Source organism: Salvelinus fontinalis, chromosome 21, assembly GCF_029448725.1.
Source record: "Salvelinus fontinalis isolate EN_2023a chromosome 21, ASM2944872v1, whole genome shotgun sequence".
In the NCBI taxonomy this organism is placed as follows: Eukaryota; Metazoa; Chordata; class Actinopteri; order Salmoniformes; family Salmonidae; genus Salvelinus; species Salvelinus fontinalis.
In genome coordinates, this window is record NC_074685.1 from 20,342,061 (window position 1) to 20,358,228 (window position 16,168).

The 16,168-nt window shown below is 43.4% G+C and overlaps 1 protein-coding gene across 1 annotated transcript; it reads right to left on the reverse strand.

Moving 5' to 3' along the window:
• Nucleotides 1–2,074: 2,074 nt before the first annotated feature.
• Nucleotides 2,075–6,083, reverse strand: LOC129818392 (phosphoglycerate mutase 2-like). The gene is made up of 3 exons (XM_055874234.1): nt 5,584–6,083; nt 4,226–4,406; nt 2,075–2,610 (listed from the first exon to the last, which is right to left on the reverse strand). Exons 1-3 carry the CDS (start codon nt 5,998–6,000, stop codon nt 2,441–2,443), a joined length of 768 nt encoding a protein of 255 aa, XP_055730209.1. The 5' UTR covers nt 6,001–6,083; the 3' UTR covers nt 2,075–2,440.
• Nucleotides 6,084–16,168: the final 10,085 nt, after the last annotated feature.

Consider the following 16,168-nt stretch of genomic DNA (forward strand, 5'->3'; position numbering starts at 1 on the left):
TTAGTAGCTCACATCTAAACCCCTTCACACCCACTGACTTAGTAGCTCACCCCTAAACCCCTTTACACACACACACACACACACACACTGACTTAGTAGCTCACATCTAAACCCCTTCACACACACTGACTTAGTAGCTCACCCCTAAACCCCTTTACACACACACTGACTTAGTAGCTCACCCCTAAACCCCTTTAAACACACACACACTGACTTAGTAGCTCACTCCCTAAACCCCTTCACACACACTGACTTAGTAGCTCACCCCTAAATCCCTTTACACACCCAACCTCACCCACACCCTCTCCCCTACCCCCTGCTAAAAGTGGCCCCTCCCTAAACTCCATAAACCCCTTAACACACACACTGACTTAGTGGCTCACCCCTAAACCCCTTTACACACACACTGACTTAGGAGCTCACCCCTAAACCCCTTCGCACACACACTGACTTAGTAGCTTACCCCTAAACCCCTTTACACACCCAACCTCACCCACACCCTCTCCCCTATCCCCTACACACACACTGACTTAGTAGCTCACCTCTAAACCCCTTTACACACACTGACTTAGTAGCTCACCCCTAAACCCCTTTAAACACACACACACTGACTTAGTAGCTCACTCCCTAAACCCCTTCACACACACTGACTTAGTAGCTCACCCCTAAATCCCTTTACACACCCATCCACCCACACCCAACCTCACCCACACCCTCTCCCCTACCCCCTGCTAAAAGTGGCCCCTCCCTAAACTCCCTAAACCCCTTAACACACACACTGACTTAGTGGCTCACCCCTAAACCCCTTTACACACACACTGACTTAGGAGCTCACCCCTAAACCCCTTCGCACACACACTGACTTAGTAGCTTACCCCTAAACCCCTTTACACACCCATCCACCCACACCCAACCTCACCCACACCCTCTCCCCTATCCTCTACACACACACTGACTTAGTAGCTCACCCCTAAACCCCTTTACACACACACTGACTTAGGAGCTCACCCCTAAACCCCTTCGCACACACACTGACTTAGTAGCTTACCCCTAAACCCCTTTACACACCCATCCACCCACACCCAACCTCACCCACACCCTCTCCCCTATCCCCTACACACACACTGACTTAGTAGCTCACCTCTAAACCCCTTTACACACACTGACTTAGTAGCTCACCCCTAAACCCCTTTAAACACACACACACTGACTTAGTAGCTCACTCCCTAAACCCCTTCACACACACTGACTTAGTAGCTCACCCCTAAATCCCTTTACACACCCATCCACCCACACCCAACCTCACCCACACCCTCTCCCCTACCCCCTGCTAAAAGTGGCCCCTCCCTAAACTCCCTAAACCCCTTAACACACACACTGACTTAGTGGCTCACCCCTAAACCCCTTTACACACACACTGACTTAGGAGCTCACCCCTAAACCCCTTCGCACACACACTGACTTAGTAGCTTACCCCTAAACCCCTTTACACACCCATCCACCCACACCCAACCTCACCCACACCCTCTCCCCTATCCTCTACACACACACTGACTTAGTAGCTCACCCCTAAACCCCTTTACACACACTGACTTAGTAGCTCACCCCTAAACCCCTTCACACACACACACTGACTTAGTAGCTCACCCCTAAACCCCTTCACACACCCATCCACCCACACCCAACCTCACCCACACCTTCTCCCCTACCCCCTGCTAAAAGTGGCCCTGGCCCTGAGCCAGCATACTCTGTCTGTACTGAGGAGAGGGACAGAGTCAGATGAAGTGCTCCTGCACCATGGGAATGCTGCCAAAACAAACTCAGTGACCCTCCTCTCTCCTCCCTGCCACACTCCGCTCTGCCCCCTGGATAAGATTACACAGCCCCGCCGCTGCCGTCATGATACCACTGAATTACCCATGGAGGGAGAGGAGGAAGAGCAGGTAATGGAGGAGTAGAAGAGAAGAGAAAAGGGGAAGTGAGAGAGGAAGAGACTGAAAAAGATTAGGCCCAAATTTAATAGGAGGAAAAACATCAGAACCCAGGGGAAGAAAGATAAAAGCAGAAACCGGTGTAGACAAAAAGGTGGTTTCTTTATTTGTTGTGTCAGATTGTGGTGCCTTAACACACGGCTTCACCAATCCTACAGTGGGAATGTGACACTCCACAAGAGTCTATGTGTTTGTGTGAGTGGACAAGACTTGTGCAGTACCGGTACCACCTACACTGATCTATGGAACAATCACACCATATTTGGGTTTTATGATGTTCACTCTCAGATACAGGGGGCTACACAGGGCATATTTCCACAACCAAAGAGAGCATTTATCCCAGGATGGAATGGACTGCAGGTGAATGGGGAGATGGAGGGGGTGGATGATAGTAAGGGATGGGGGGGACAGTCACTTTCTCTCCCTCCTCTTGACGTGTCCAGGCTAGCTTACTTCTTAGCCTTGCCCTGGGCAGCCACAGCCTCCATGGCCTTCTTCACAGTCTCGGCATCTCCCAGGAAAGCCATGGGTTTGACCGGCTTCAGATTCACGTCCAGCTCATACACGATGGGTATACCTGTTGGCAGGTTCAACTCCATGATGGCAGCGTCGGACATGCCTGAGACAGACAGACAGATGTGTTAGGAATGAACAGAGGATAGGGTGGGAAATCCAGACTGATCATTCATGTACAAGGAAATTCACATTAGGCACTGTATTTGACGTGTATTCCCAGTGGATGGGAAATCCTTTCTATGGATGTTAAGTACAGATCCTTGAAGGCTGGTATATTTCTTAGCTAGTACCCACTACACATCTCTCTTTACAAAATAAAACAGGTGAGGTCATCCACACTCCTCTTTCAGGGGGAAATAAGTAGCTTGTTCCCTCTGCCCTTTCCCTGAGCCTTCCCTCTGCCCTCGTGTCTCTCCCTCTCCCTCTGAAACCCTGTCTGCATTACCCTGGTCCCACCACTCCTAGAGAATGCAAAACCTTTCTGCAGAAAGGTCGTGCCCGTAACGGGACCGCACCCATGGCCTTTTCCACTGTGTTGGTCTGAGCTCCAGGGAGAGAGACAGTTATTTATAGATTGCTGGTAATCTGGGAATGTGTGTGTGTACTCTATGTATGTGACTGGGTGCTTGTGATGTACCATGCCTATGGGTCCAGCTGTTACATTCTCAGTGACCCACAAACAATCAACAGCCTATTAGGAATTTACTGTGTACAGCCAGCCCCTACATCAGTGTAGGGGAGAGTGGGGTAAATTGAGCCATTTTTACATTCAGCATCACTATGTCAAGGGAAACATAATATTATTTCTAACAAAGATATCTACATATATTTCAGGATGTTGTGTGGAATCAGAATTCATGTAAACATAACAGTTTTGAAAACAGCTTGTGCAGGGTATGTGGTAAGTTGAGCCGCCTTGTGGTAAATGGGTGAAGGTGTCCTGTGACGCTAGGTGATGATGTCCTGTGACAGTGGGTGATGGTGCTGGTAGGTCAAAGTTTAATTCATGGAATGGGGGTGTGGTATATTGTATGTCTTAACATATACAGTAGATCTCTGTTCAATATCACTTACCCTTCCATTTCTTGACCAGTTGTCTGGGACAGGAATATTGTTTCGATGTACACATTCATAGGCAAGTTCTCTGCATTTGAGGCTACTAAGCCCATGAAACTGGTCAACGAGATTCTCGACATGCTTAGCAAGCTCAGGCAGACTCCAGGTCATCAGATAAGACCTCGTGTGCCTCTGCTACTCTATTATAGCCTCTCTTTTACACAGGTGCATGTTCGTTTTCATTTTTTGTCAATGTACCTCTTCAGTGTCATTCAGTCAATGTTTTTAAAATCTCTTGCTGCTGCTCAAATGGACTTCTTCTCTTTATTCACTTCCTTGGCTGCTCTCTCAAGAACCTCAAGGCAGGCTAGATCCCTGCTTCAATCTGTGCAGTGGCTATGCATCTGTTAGATCTGTGTTGTGAGTGATGTTTGACTCCATGCCATACTGGACATGCCTTGTGAAACATTATCTCTAACCTTTCCCCTCAAGTACTGCCTCTCATTTCCAAGCGATTCCATGTTCCCTCCTGCCTTGTGTTTTTTCATCTCCTATGTTAGTTGTACCACTCTTTCTCCATGTCCTCCCCTCTCCTTTCCCCCCTCCCCCCCACCCTCGCTCTCTGTCTGTGTCCAGCTAACACAGCAGCCCATAATACTCACCCTCTAAGTGCTTGACAATTCCGCGGAGGCTGTTGCCGTGGGCAGCGATGATGACGTTCTTGCCGGCTATGATCTCAGGTGCGATGACATCGTTCCAGTAGGGCAGGGCGCGGGCAATGGTGTCCTTCAGGGACTCACATGTGGGCAGCTCACCAGGCTTCAAGCCCTTGTAGCGCCTTGACTGGTGGGAGGACAGAACAGCATGTTGGGTTACACCGCTCAAATGTATCATCATGTTGGGTTACACCGCTCACATGTATTATCATGTTGGCTTACACCGCTCACATGTATCATCATGTTGGGGTACACTGCTCACATGTATTATCATGTTGGGTTACACTGCTCAAATGTATTATCATGTTGGGTTACACTGCTCACATGTATTATCATGTTGAGTCACACTGCTCAAATGTATTATCATGTTGAGTTACACTGCTCATATGTATCATCATGTTGAGTTACACTGCTCAAATGTATTATCATGTTGGGTTACACTGCTCAAATGTATCATCATGTTGAGTTACACTGCTCAAATGTATTATCATGTTGGGTTACACTGCTCAAATGTATCATCATGTTGGGTTACACTGCTCAAATGTATTATCATGTTGGGTTACACTGCTCAAATGTATTATCATGTTGGGTTACACTGCTCAAATGTATTATCATGTTGGGTTACACTGCTCAAATGTATCATCATGTTGGGTTACACTACTCAAATGTATTATCATGTTGGGTTACACTGCTCAAATGTATTATCATGTTGGGTTACACTGCTCAAATGTATTATCATGTTGGTTTACACTGCTCAAATGTATTATCATGTTGAGTTACACTGCTCAAATGTATTATCATGTTGGGTTACACTGCTCAAATGTATTATCATGTTGGGTTACACTGCTCAAATGTATCATCATGTTGGGTTACACCGCTCAAATGTATCTTCACAACAGCAGGTGCTGACAAGTGTGATGTAACATACTAGAGGTCTGCAAATTAAACCTGGCAGAGCTTACTTAGTAACTCAAGTGTTACATGTTGCAGTTGTACAGTCCATGTTTAGGCTCATACAAGTAGTTATACATGAGAAGTCAGAATTTAATTCAATGCTGTTCCAATCAGTCAATGGTGTTTTACTTCAAATGAGACCTGCAGGTCTTAGTCTTGTAGGTTCTCCTGAGCAAGTCATAGATATCCTGATGTTATCCCGTTTCCTTGTAAAACTTGTGCATATTCTAGGGGCGTTTTACTTTTCAAAGTTATTATTCTATATCATCAATCACACACTTAAAACTTGAATCACAGGTGTGTTTTGTGTAGTACTAGCACCACCAATACTCCACCACCAGTCCTCCTACCTCACTGATGATCTTGTGGTAGGCGTGGTTGTGTTCCATTGGGGGAGGGGGGGTGTCGAAGGAGCGACGCCAGATCTTGACCTGCTCCTCTCCATGCTTCTCGGCTGTCTCTGCCTTGTTAAGACCTGTCAGGCCGCCGTAGTGGCGCTCGTTCAGGCGCCATGTGCGGCACACGGGCAGCCACATCTGGTCTGTGCCTTCCAGGATGGTCCACAGGGTCTTGACGGCGCGCTTCAACACAGAGGTGTGACAGATGTCAAACTTCATGCCAGCCTCCTTGATGGCCTTAGCACCACTCTTGGCCTCCTCCAGGCCCTTCTCGCTAAGGTCGGCATCAAACCATCCACAGAATTTGTTGTACTGGTTCCACTCACTCTCGCCATGACGGACGATCACCAACTTATGGGCGGTAGTCATGTTTAAGTTCCTTTACCAAACACAGGAAACACAGCCCTCCCTTATAGTACACAGACTCTGAGACCAACAGCCCCAAGCGACTCTTACCACACCTTTTATAGCACCCTGGAATGTGGCCCTGTGTAGCTGCCGGTTTTCCACTGTTCCCCACCAATGAGGGCACATCACTTTCTGATTGGCAGCCAGGCTCAGCCAATAGGGCAGGGCCTCCCGTGGGCTAGAGGGACATGTCCCAGCTGGGAAGGGCAGAGGTCAGGGATTGAGCCAAAATAGCAACATGACTTTTAAACTCTGTGGAATAAAAGTGTAAAGATCAGAGTAAGCTGCTGCTCCTGAGGCATTGTAAAGAGTCTGTAGAGTGTCTGAGAGGAACAGCCACATCAATGAAAGTTAGTTATCTAACTCTGGCCTTGCACTTTATATCTTTATCCAAAACCATTACTGATACAACTATACCATGCAATGAGGTAGTAGTGACTAGGGAAAAACAGACTAAAGCATTCTGGACTCCCGAGTGGTGCAGGAGTCTAAGGCACTGCACCTCAGTGCTAGAGGTGTCACTACAGACACTCTGGTTCAAATCCAGGCTATATCACAACCAGCTGTGATTGGGAGTCCCATAGATCGGTGTACAATTGCCCCAGCATTGTCTGAGTTTGGCCGGGGTAGGCCGTCATTGTAAATAAGAATTTGTTCTTAACTGACTTGCCTAGTTAACCTCCCTAGGGGGTGTGGGATGCTACCGTCCCACCTGGCCAACCTCCAGTGAAATTGCAGAGCGCCAAATTCAAAAACAGAAAAACTCATAAAAATGTTATACATATAACTTCTTGTTAATCCAACCACGGTGTCAGATTTCAAAAAGGCTTTACAGCGAAAGCAAACCATGCGATTATCTGAGAACAGCCCCCAGCAGACAAATCATTACAAACAGTTCGCAGCCAAGAAGAGGAGTAACAAAAGTCAGAAAGAGCGTTAAAATGTATCACTTACCTTTGATGATCTTCATGTGGTTGCACTCCGAAGACTCCATGTTACACAATAAATGTTCATTTTGTTCGATAAAGTCCCTCTTTATATTCAAAAACCTCAGTTTTGTTGGTGCGTTTTGTTCAGTAATCCATTGGAACAAAGCGCGGTCACAGACAGACAGACGAAAAATCTAAAAAGTACCATAAAAGTTCATAGAAACATGTCAAACGATGTTTATAATCAATCCTGTTTTTGTCATTAATAATCGATCATATTTCAACCGGACAAAAGCTTCATCAATAGAAAAGGAGAAACAAGAAAGGCGAAAGAAAGAAACAATGCCTAAAGGCTGGCCACATGAGACTGGCCACATGTTGTGGAAGCCATAGAGATCGTGAACTGCGTCATAAGTATTTGTATGGTGGATAGGCTTTCAATGGAAAAGAGACATTTCAAAATAATAGCACTTCCTGGATGAATTTTCCTCAGGTTTTTGCCTGCCATATCAGTTCTGTTATACTCACAGACATTATTTTAACAGTTTTGGAAACTTTAGAGTGTTTTCTATCCAAATCTATTATATGCATATCCTAGCTTCTGGACCTGAGTAGCAGGCAGTTTACTTTGGGCACACTTTTAATCCAAATTTCCCGAATGCTGCCCCCTACCCTAGTGAGGTTAAATAAAGTTTAAAAAAAACATGGGGTGACATTGGGGGCAGCTATAGGGCTTGAATACCACTGAGGGCATGACACATCACACACTACAGAACTGTACATACTCCAAAGAACACTTAATCAAAACTGTACTTATTATTGGTCACATACACATAGCAGGTGTAGTGTAGTGTACATGCAGGTGTAGTGAAATGCTTGTGTTGTTAACTCCAACAGTGCAGTAATATCTAACAATACACAACAATACAGACACATCTAAAAAGTAAAATATTGGAATTAAGATATATAGAAATATTAGGATGTCCGGAGTATAAATATATATATACAGTACCAGTCAAAAGTTTGGACACACCTACCCAGAGTTTTGTTATTTTGACTAATTGTAGAATAATAGTGAAGACATCAAAACTATGAAATAGCACATATGGAATCATGTAGTAACCAAAAACGTGTTAAACAAATTGAAAATATATTTGAGATTGTAGATTCTTCTAAGTAGCTACGCTTTGCCTTGATGACAACTTTGCACACTCTTGGCATTCTCTCAACCATTTTCTCCTGGAATGCTTTTCCAACAGTCTTGAAGGAGTTCCCACATATGCTGAGCTCTTGTTGGCTTCCTTTCCTTCACTCTGTGGTCTGACTCATCCCAACCGTTTCAATTGGGTTGAGGTCGGGTGATTGTGGAGGCCAGGTCATCTGATGCAGCACTCCATCACCCTCCTTCTTGGTCAAATAACCCTTATAGCCCTGTTGTGTCATTGTCGTGTTGAAAAACCAAATGATAGTCCCACTAAGGGCAAACCAGATGGGATGGCGTATCACTTGCAGAATGCTGTGGTAGCCATAAGGGTTAAGCGTGCCTTGAATAAATCATGACAGTGTCACCAGAAAAGCACCCCCACACCCCCACACCATCACACCTCCCCCTCCATGCGTCACGGTGGGAAACACACATGCAGAGATCATCCGTTCACCAGCTCTGCGTCTCACAAAGACACGGCGGTTGGAACCAAAAATCTCACATTTGGATTCTTCAGACCAAAGGACAGATTTCCACCGGTTTAATGTCAATTTTTTAATGTCCATTGCTTGTGTTTCTTGGCCCAAGCAAGTCTCTTCTTCTTGTTATCCTTTATCCCTTAGTAGTGGTTTCTTTGCAGAATTTCGATCATGAAGGTCTGATTCACGCAGTCTCCTCTGAACAGTTGATGTAGAGATGTGTCTGTAACTTGAACTCTGTGAAACATTTATTTGGGCTGCAATTTCTGAGGCTGGGTACTCTAATGAACTTATCCTCTGCAGCAGAGGTCTCTTTATGTAGTGTTGTGGTGACTCTCTTGTCGTGATGTGTGTTTTGTCCTATATTTTTTTTTTTTTTTTAATCCCAGCCCCCGTCCCTGCAGGAGGCCTTTTGCCTTTTGGTAAGCCATCATTGTTCATAAGAATTTGTTCTTAACTGACTTGCCTAGTTAAATAAAGCTTAAATAAATAAATAACTCTGGGTCTGTCTTTCCTGATGTGGTCCTCATGAGAGCCAGTTTCATCATAGCGCTTGATGGTTTTTGCGACTGCACTTGAAGAAACTTTCAAAGTTCTTGAAATGTTCCCGATTGACTAACCTTCATATCTTAAAATATTGACGGACTGTCGTTTAAAATCAAATCAGATCAAATGTATTTATATAGCCCTTCTTATATCAGCTGATATCTCAAAGTGCTGTACAGAAACCCAGCCTAAAACCCCAAACAGCAAGCAATGCAGGTGTAGAAGCACGGTGGCTAGGAGAAACTCCCTAGAAAGGCCAGAACCTAGGAAGAAACCTAGAGAGGAACCAGGCTATGAGGGGTGGCCAGTCCTCTTCTGGCTGTGCCAGATTATAACAGAACATGGAGATTATAACAGAACATGGCCAAGATCTTCAAATGTTCATAAATGACCAGCATGGTCAAATAATAATAATCATAATAGTTGTCGAGGATGCAACAGGTCAGCACCTCAGGAGTAAATGTCAGTTGGCTTTTCATAGCCGATCATTGAGAGTATCTCTACCTCTCCTGCTGTCTCTAGAGAGTTGAAAACAGCAGGTCTGGGACAGGTAGCACATCCGGTGAACAGGTCAGGGTTCCATAGCCGCAGGCAGAACAGTTGAAACTGGAGCAGCAGCATGGCCAGGTGGACTGGGGACAGCAAGGAGTCATCATGCCAGGTAGTCCTGAGGCATGGTCCTAGAGTTCAGGTCCTCCGAGAGAGAGAAAGAAAGAAAGAGAGAAAGAGAGAATTAGAGAGAGCATACTTAAATCCACACAGGACACCGGATAAGACAGGAGAAGTACTCCAGATATAATAGACTGATCATAGCCACCCGACACATAAACTACTGCAGCATAAATACTGGAGGTTGAGACAGAACGGGTCACTGTGGCCCCATCCGATGATACCCCCAGACAGGGCCAAACAGGCAGGATATAACCCCACCCACTTTGCCAAAGCACAGCCCCCACACCACTAGAGGAATATCTTCAACCACCAACTTACCATCCTGAGACAAGGCCGAGTATAGCCCACAAAGATCTCCGCCACGGCACAACCCAAGGGGGGGCGCCAACCCACTCAAGTGACGCACCCCTCCTAGGGATGGCATGGAAGAGCACCAGTAAGCCAGTGACTCAGCCCCTGTAATAGGGTTAGAGGCAGAGAATCCCAGTGGAGAGCGGGGAACCGGCCAGGCAGAGACAGCAAGGGTGGTTCGTTGCTCCAGTGCCTTTCCGTTCACCTTCACACTCCTGGGCCAGACTACATTCAATCATAGGACCTACTAAAGAGGCGAGTCTTCAATAAACACTTAAAGGTTGAGTCTGTGTCTCTCACATGGGTAGGCAGACCATTCCATAAAAATGGAGCTCTATAGGAGAAAGCCCTGCCTCCAGCTGTTTGCTTAGAAATTCTAGGGACAATTAGGGGACCTGCGTCTTGTGACCGTAGCGTGCGTACGTGTAGGTATGTACGGCAGGACCAAATCGGAAAGATGGTTTGTCCTCTGACAAATCAACTGTAAATTTCGGTGTTCCTCAAGGAACACTAATGTTTTCACTATATATTTTACCTCTTGGGGATGCAATTCGAAAACATAATGTTAACTTTCACTGCTATGCGGATGACACACAGCTGTACATTTCAATCAAACATGGTGAAGCCCCAAAATTGCCCTCACTGGAGGCCTGTGTTTCAGACATAAGGAAGTAGATGGCTGCAAACTTTCTACTTTTAAACTCGGACAAAACAGAGATGCTTGTTCTAGGTCCCAAGAAACAAAGAGATCTTCTGTTGAATCTTACAATTAATCTTGACGGTTGTACAGTCGTCTCAAATAAAACTGTGAAGGACCTTGGCGTTACTCTGGACCCTGATCTCTCTTTTGACGAACATATCAAGACTGTTTCAAGGACAGCTTTTTTCCATCTACGTAACATTGCAAAAATCTGAAATTTTCTGTCCAAAAATTATGCTGAAAAATGTATCCATGCTTTTGTCACTTCTAGGTTAGACTACTGCAATGCTCTACTTTCCGGCTACCCGGATAAAGTAGTAAATAAACTTCAGTTAGTGCTAAATACGGCTGCTAGAATCCTGACTAGAACCCCAAAATTTGATCATATTACTCCAGTGCTAGCCACCCTACAATGGCTTCCTGTTAAGGCAAGGGCTGATTTCAAGGTTTTACTGCTAACCTACAAAGCATTACATGGGCTATCTTGGTTCTTGGTCTTTTACCAAATAGGTATATCTTCTGTATACCACCCCTACCTTGTCACAACACAACTGATTGGCTGAAACGCATTAAGAAGGAAAGAAATTCCACAAATTAACTTTTAACAAGGCACACCTGTTAATTGAACTGTATTCCAAGTGACTGCCTCATGAACCTGGTTAAGAGAATGCCAAGAGTGTGCAAAGCTGTCATCAAGGCAAAGGGTGACTACTTTGAAGAATTTCAAATATAAAATATATTTTGATTTGTAGAACACTTTTTTGGTTACTACTGTACATGATTCAATATGTGTTCTTTCGTAGTTTTGATGTTTTCACTATTATTCTACAATGTAGAACAATGTAAAAAATAAAGAAAACCTCTTGAATGAGTAGGTGTGTCCAAACTTTTGACTGGTACTGTATATATATATATATATATATATATATATATATATATATATATATATACAGTATATATATATATATATATATATATATATATATATATATATATATACAGTATATATATATATATATATATATATATATATATATATATATATATACTGTATATATATATATATATATATATACTGTATATATATACTGTATATATACTCTGGACATCCTAATATTTCCATATAAATATATATATATGTGATGGGATACATAGAAAATGTGGACAGTATATGGGTAGAATATTTAGTATATCTGAAGAATAGTATATTAGTTAAATAGGATGGCCTTGACTAGAATACATTACATACATATGAAGTGTGTAAAACAGTATGTTAACATTATTAAAGTGACCAGTGTTCCATGACCATGTACTGCACATCGGGGCAGGTAGCCGGCTAGTGACAGTAACTAAAGTTCAGTGCAGAGTACTGGGTGTAGGCCGGTTAGTGGTGACTATTTAACAGTCTGATGGCCTTGAGATAGAAGCTGTTTTCCAGTCTCTTGGTCCCAGCTTTGATGCACCTGTACTGACCTCGCCTTCTGGATGGTGACAGGCCTTGGCTTGGCTGGCTGAGGTCCTTGAGGATCTTCCTGGCCTTCCTGTGACACCGGGTGCTGTAGATGTCCTGAAGAGCAGGCAGGGTGGGCCCCAGTGATGAGTTGGCCAGACCACACAATCCTCTGGAGAGCCCTGGGGTTGTGGACATTTCAGATTGTCAGTGATGTGTACGCAGAGGAACTTGAAGCTTTTCACCTTCTCCACTGCAGCCCCCTCGATGGGGATGGGGGCATGCTCCCTCTGCTGTCTCCTGAAGTCCACAATCAGCTCCTTTGTTTTGTTGATGTCGAGGGAGAGGTTATTTTCCTGGCACCACTCCGTCAGGGCCCTCATCTCCCTGTAGGCTGACTTATCATTGTTGGTAATCAGGCCTACAGTACCACTGTTGTGTCATCCCAGTACAACCACTGTTTGATCTTCACAGGACAACTGTAGTCCTCCACAATATGTTTTTAAATGTGACCTTTATTTATCTAGGCAAGTCAGTTAAGAACAAATTCTTATTTACAATGACAGCCTACCGGGGAACAATGGGTTAACTGCCTTGTTCAGGGGCAGAACGACAGATTTTTACATTGTCAACATTGGGATTCGATCCAACAACCTTTCAGTTACTGGCCCAATGCTCCACTAGGCTACCTGCCACCCCTGAATCATAGTTATAGTAAGTACAGTTGGAAAATACTTATTTGGGATGTTTGAAATTCAATTCATGTAGAAATGCAGCAAGGTTTCAAACCAATCCTACCATCCACTTAACCTCTCTTGGGTACGTGAGACGTTAGCGTCCCACCTCTTCAACAGCCAGTGAAACTGCTGGGCGCCAAATTCAAATACAGAAATACTCATAAAAATTCAGAAAACAAAACATATTTTACATAGGTTTAAAGATTAACTTCTTGTGAATCCAACCACGGTGTCAGATTTTAAAAAATGCTTTACGGCGAAAGCATACCTTACGATTATTTGAGAACATAGCCCACTAGACAAATCATTACAAACAGTAACCAGCCAAGTAGAACAGTTACACAAGTCAGAAATAGAGATAAAATTAATCCCTTACCTTTGATGATCTTCATATGGTTGCACTCAGCAGACATTCATTTACTCAATAAATGTTCCTTTTGTTCGATAAAGTTTCTTTATATCCAAAAACCTCCGTTTTGTTTGCGCATTTTCTTCAGTAATCCACAGGCTCAAACGCAGTCAAAACAGGAAGACAAAAAAATCCAAATTATATCCTTAAAGTTCATAGAAACGATGTTTATATTCAATCCTCAGGTTGTTTTTAGCCTAAATAATAGATCATATTTCAACCGGACAATAACGTTGTCAATTTAAAAGGTAAACAAGAAACGCACTCTCTCGGTCTCGCGCATGAAAAAGCTCTCTGACACTTTAGGGTCCACTCATTCAGACTGCTCTTACCTAAGTCAATGGATACTGTAATGGCATTGAATAGAAAACTACAAAACCCCCCAAAAAACGACTTCCTGAATGGATTTTTCTCAGGTTTTTGCCTGCCGAATCAGTTCTGTTATACTCACAGACACTATTTTAACAGTTTTGGAAACCTTGGAGTGTTTTCTATCCAAATCTACCAGTTATATGCATATCATATCTTCTGGACCCGAGAAGCAGGCAGTTTAATTTGGGCATGCATTTCATCCAAAATTCCGAATGCTGCCCCCTACCCTAGAGAAATTCTTAACTCTGGGACCAGTTCAGGTTAAAATACTGATTCTGCATTAAACTGACTGAGGCCAAACTTTAGGGCTAAATCAATGCCCGCTGCTACCAATCGAAAATATGAGCCACATTGAGAATAGAGAGAAATACAATATCACCACATACAAAATTAATGGAACTCTAGGCATGAAGCCAAACTGTGTATCATATATCACAAAAAAGGGCAGAGAGATTGACAAATCACAAAGAGAGATAAAGACTGAGGATGCTGCAGTGAAAGAGAGAGAGAGAGAGAGAGAATAAGAAAGAGCAAGAAAGAGAAAGTAGGTGAATATAGTAGGACAGAATAATTGTGCAGTTGAAAGAGAGGGGAGTGAGAGAGGAGAGGAGGGTGGTGTGGAGGGGATGGGGGGGTCCTGGGTGAGCACGACTGTACTGATGAGTCAGCTTGCGGCAGTACCCCACACCTACACTAAACATTGTCATTGCATTGTCAGCAAAATACATACAAACACACTCAAATTCATACACTCATCTCAATAAGTACAGCCAAAATACACAGTATACTGCATCCAAACACAGACTCATACCAGCCTGCTCTTTGACCAGATCCGCATACTGTAAACTACTGGTCACTCTGCTATCCAGTCTGTCAGTCAACCGTCTTGGACAGTATCAAAGGTGTCCCCTCCCCCCTCCCCTCCCTTCCACCTCAGGAGGAAGAGGAGGAGGAATAGGAGGAAGTGTGTGTCAGCAGTCAAGCAGGCAGGGGGGCATGCAGGCAGCAGTTTTTTTGACCAGTCATGGTTCCCTCTTCACGCTTCAGCTGAAAGATGAAACTGTTTTTCTTGTTAGGGAATTAACATGAAGTTTAACTTCAAAGCCCTCTATGTCCCTTCCAGCAAAAGTGATCATGAAAATCTATTTGAATGAATATAACCCATTCCGTATAATAATCAAACCAATACATTATCATTACAAAAATAGAAACACATCTTCACAGACATAATTTAAACACATTAGCATTACAGCACCTGATAGGGGAGAGTGGGGTATGTTGAGCCATTTTTTACATTTAGTATCTAGTATTCTTTTTAACAAAATATTTCTACATACAGTGCGTATCATAAGTATTCAGTCCTATTGGATTTCTTTACATTTTATTGTGTTACAAAGTGGATTCAATTTAATTTTTTTCCAACAATCTAAACAAAATACTCTGTAATGTCAAAGTAGAAGAAAAATTCCAATATTATTTTAAGATAATATTAAAATAAGACACTAATAAACCATGATTAGATAAGTATTCACCGCTCTGTCAATACATGGCAGGAACACTTTTGGCAGTGATTACAGCAGGGAGTCTTCTTGGGTAAGTCTCTAAGAGCTTTGCACACCTGGATTGTTCAATATTTGCCCATTATTCTTTTCAAAATTCTTCAAGCTCTGTCAAGGTGTTGGGGATCATGGCTAGACAGCAATTTTTAAGTCTTACCATAGATTTTCTAGCAGATTTAAGTCAAAACTGTAACTTGACCACTCAGGAACATTTACTGTCTTCTTGTTAAGTAATTCCAGTGTAGATTTGGCCTTGTGTTTCAGGTTATTGTCCGGCTGAAAGGTGGATTTCTCTCCCAGTGTCTGGTGTAAAGCAGACTAAGTCAGGTTTTCCTCATGGATTTTGCTCCATTCTTTTAATTTTTATACAGAAGAACGACTCAGTCATTGCTGATGTCAAGCATACACATACCATGATACAGCCACCACAATGCTTGAAAATAAGAGTCAGTTATTCAGTGATGTGTTGTGTTGGATTTGCCCCCCAAATAAAGTTTTGCATTTATTCTGTGTATTTTTAAAATTCTTTTCACTTTGTCATTTAGGTCATTATTGCGGAGTTACTACAATGTTGTTGATCCATCCTCAGTTTTCCATCCTCAGTAGCTGTTTTAAAATCACCAATGTCCTCATGGTGACATCTCTGAGCAGTTTCTTCCTGCAGCTCAGTTCAGAAGGACCAGAAGGACTTATTATGTGATTTGTAAAGTCAAAATGTACT

Bases quoted from the DNA above. Each gene is read 5' to 3' on its own strand.
- LOC129818392 (XM_055874234.1), bottom strand. From the start codon at position 6,000: ATGACTACCGCCCATAAGTTGGTGATCGTCCGTCATGGCGAGAGTGAG. The intron at 4,407-5,583 runs GTAGGAGGACTG...TCCTCCCACCAG, and splicing joins ACCACAAGATCATCAGTGAG to TCAAGGCGCTACAAGGGCTT. The intron at 2,611-4,225 runs GTGAGTATTATG...TGTCTGTCTCAG, and splicing joins AATTGTCAAGCACTTAGAGG to GCATGTCCGACGCTGCCATC.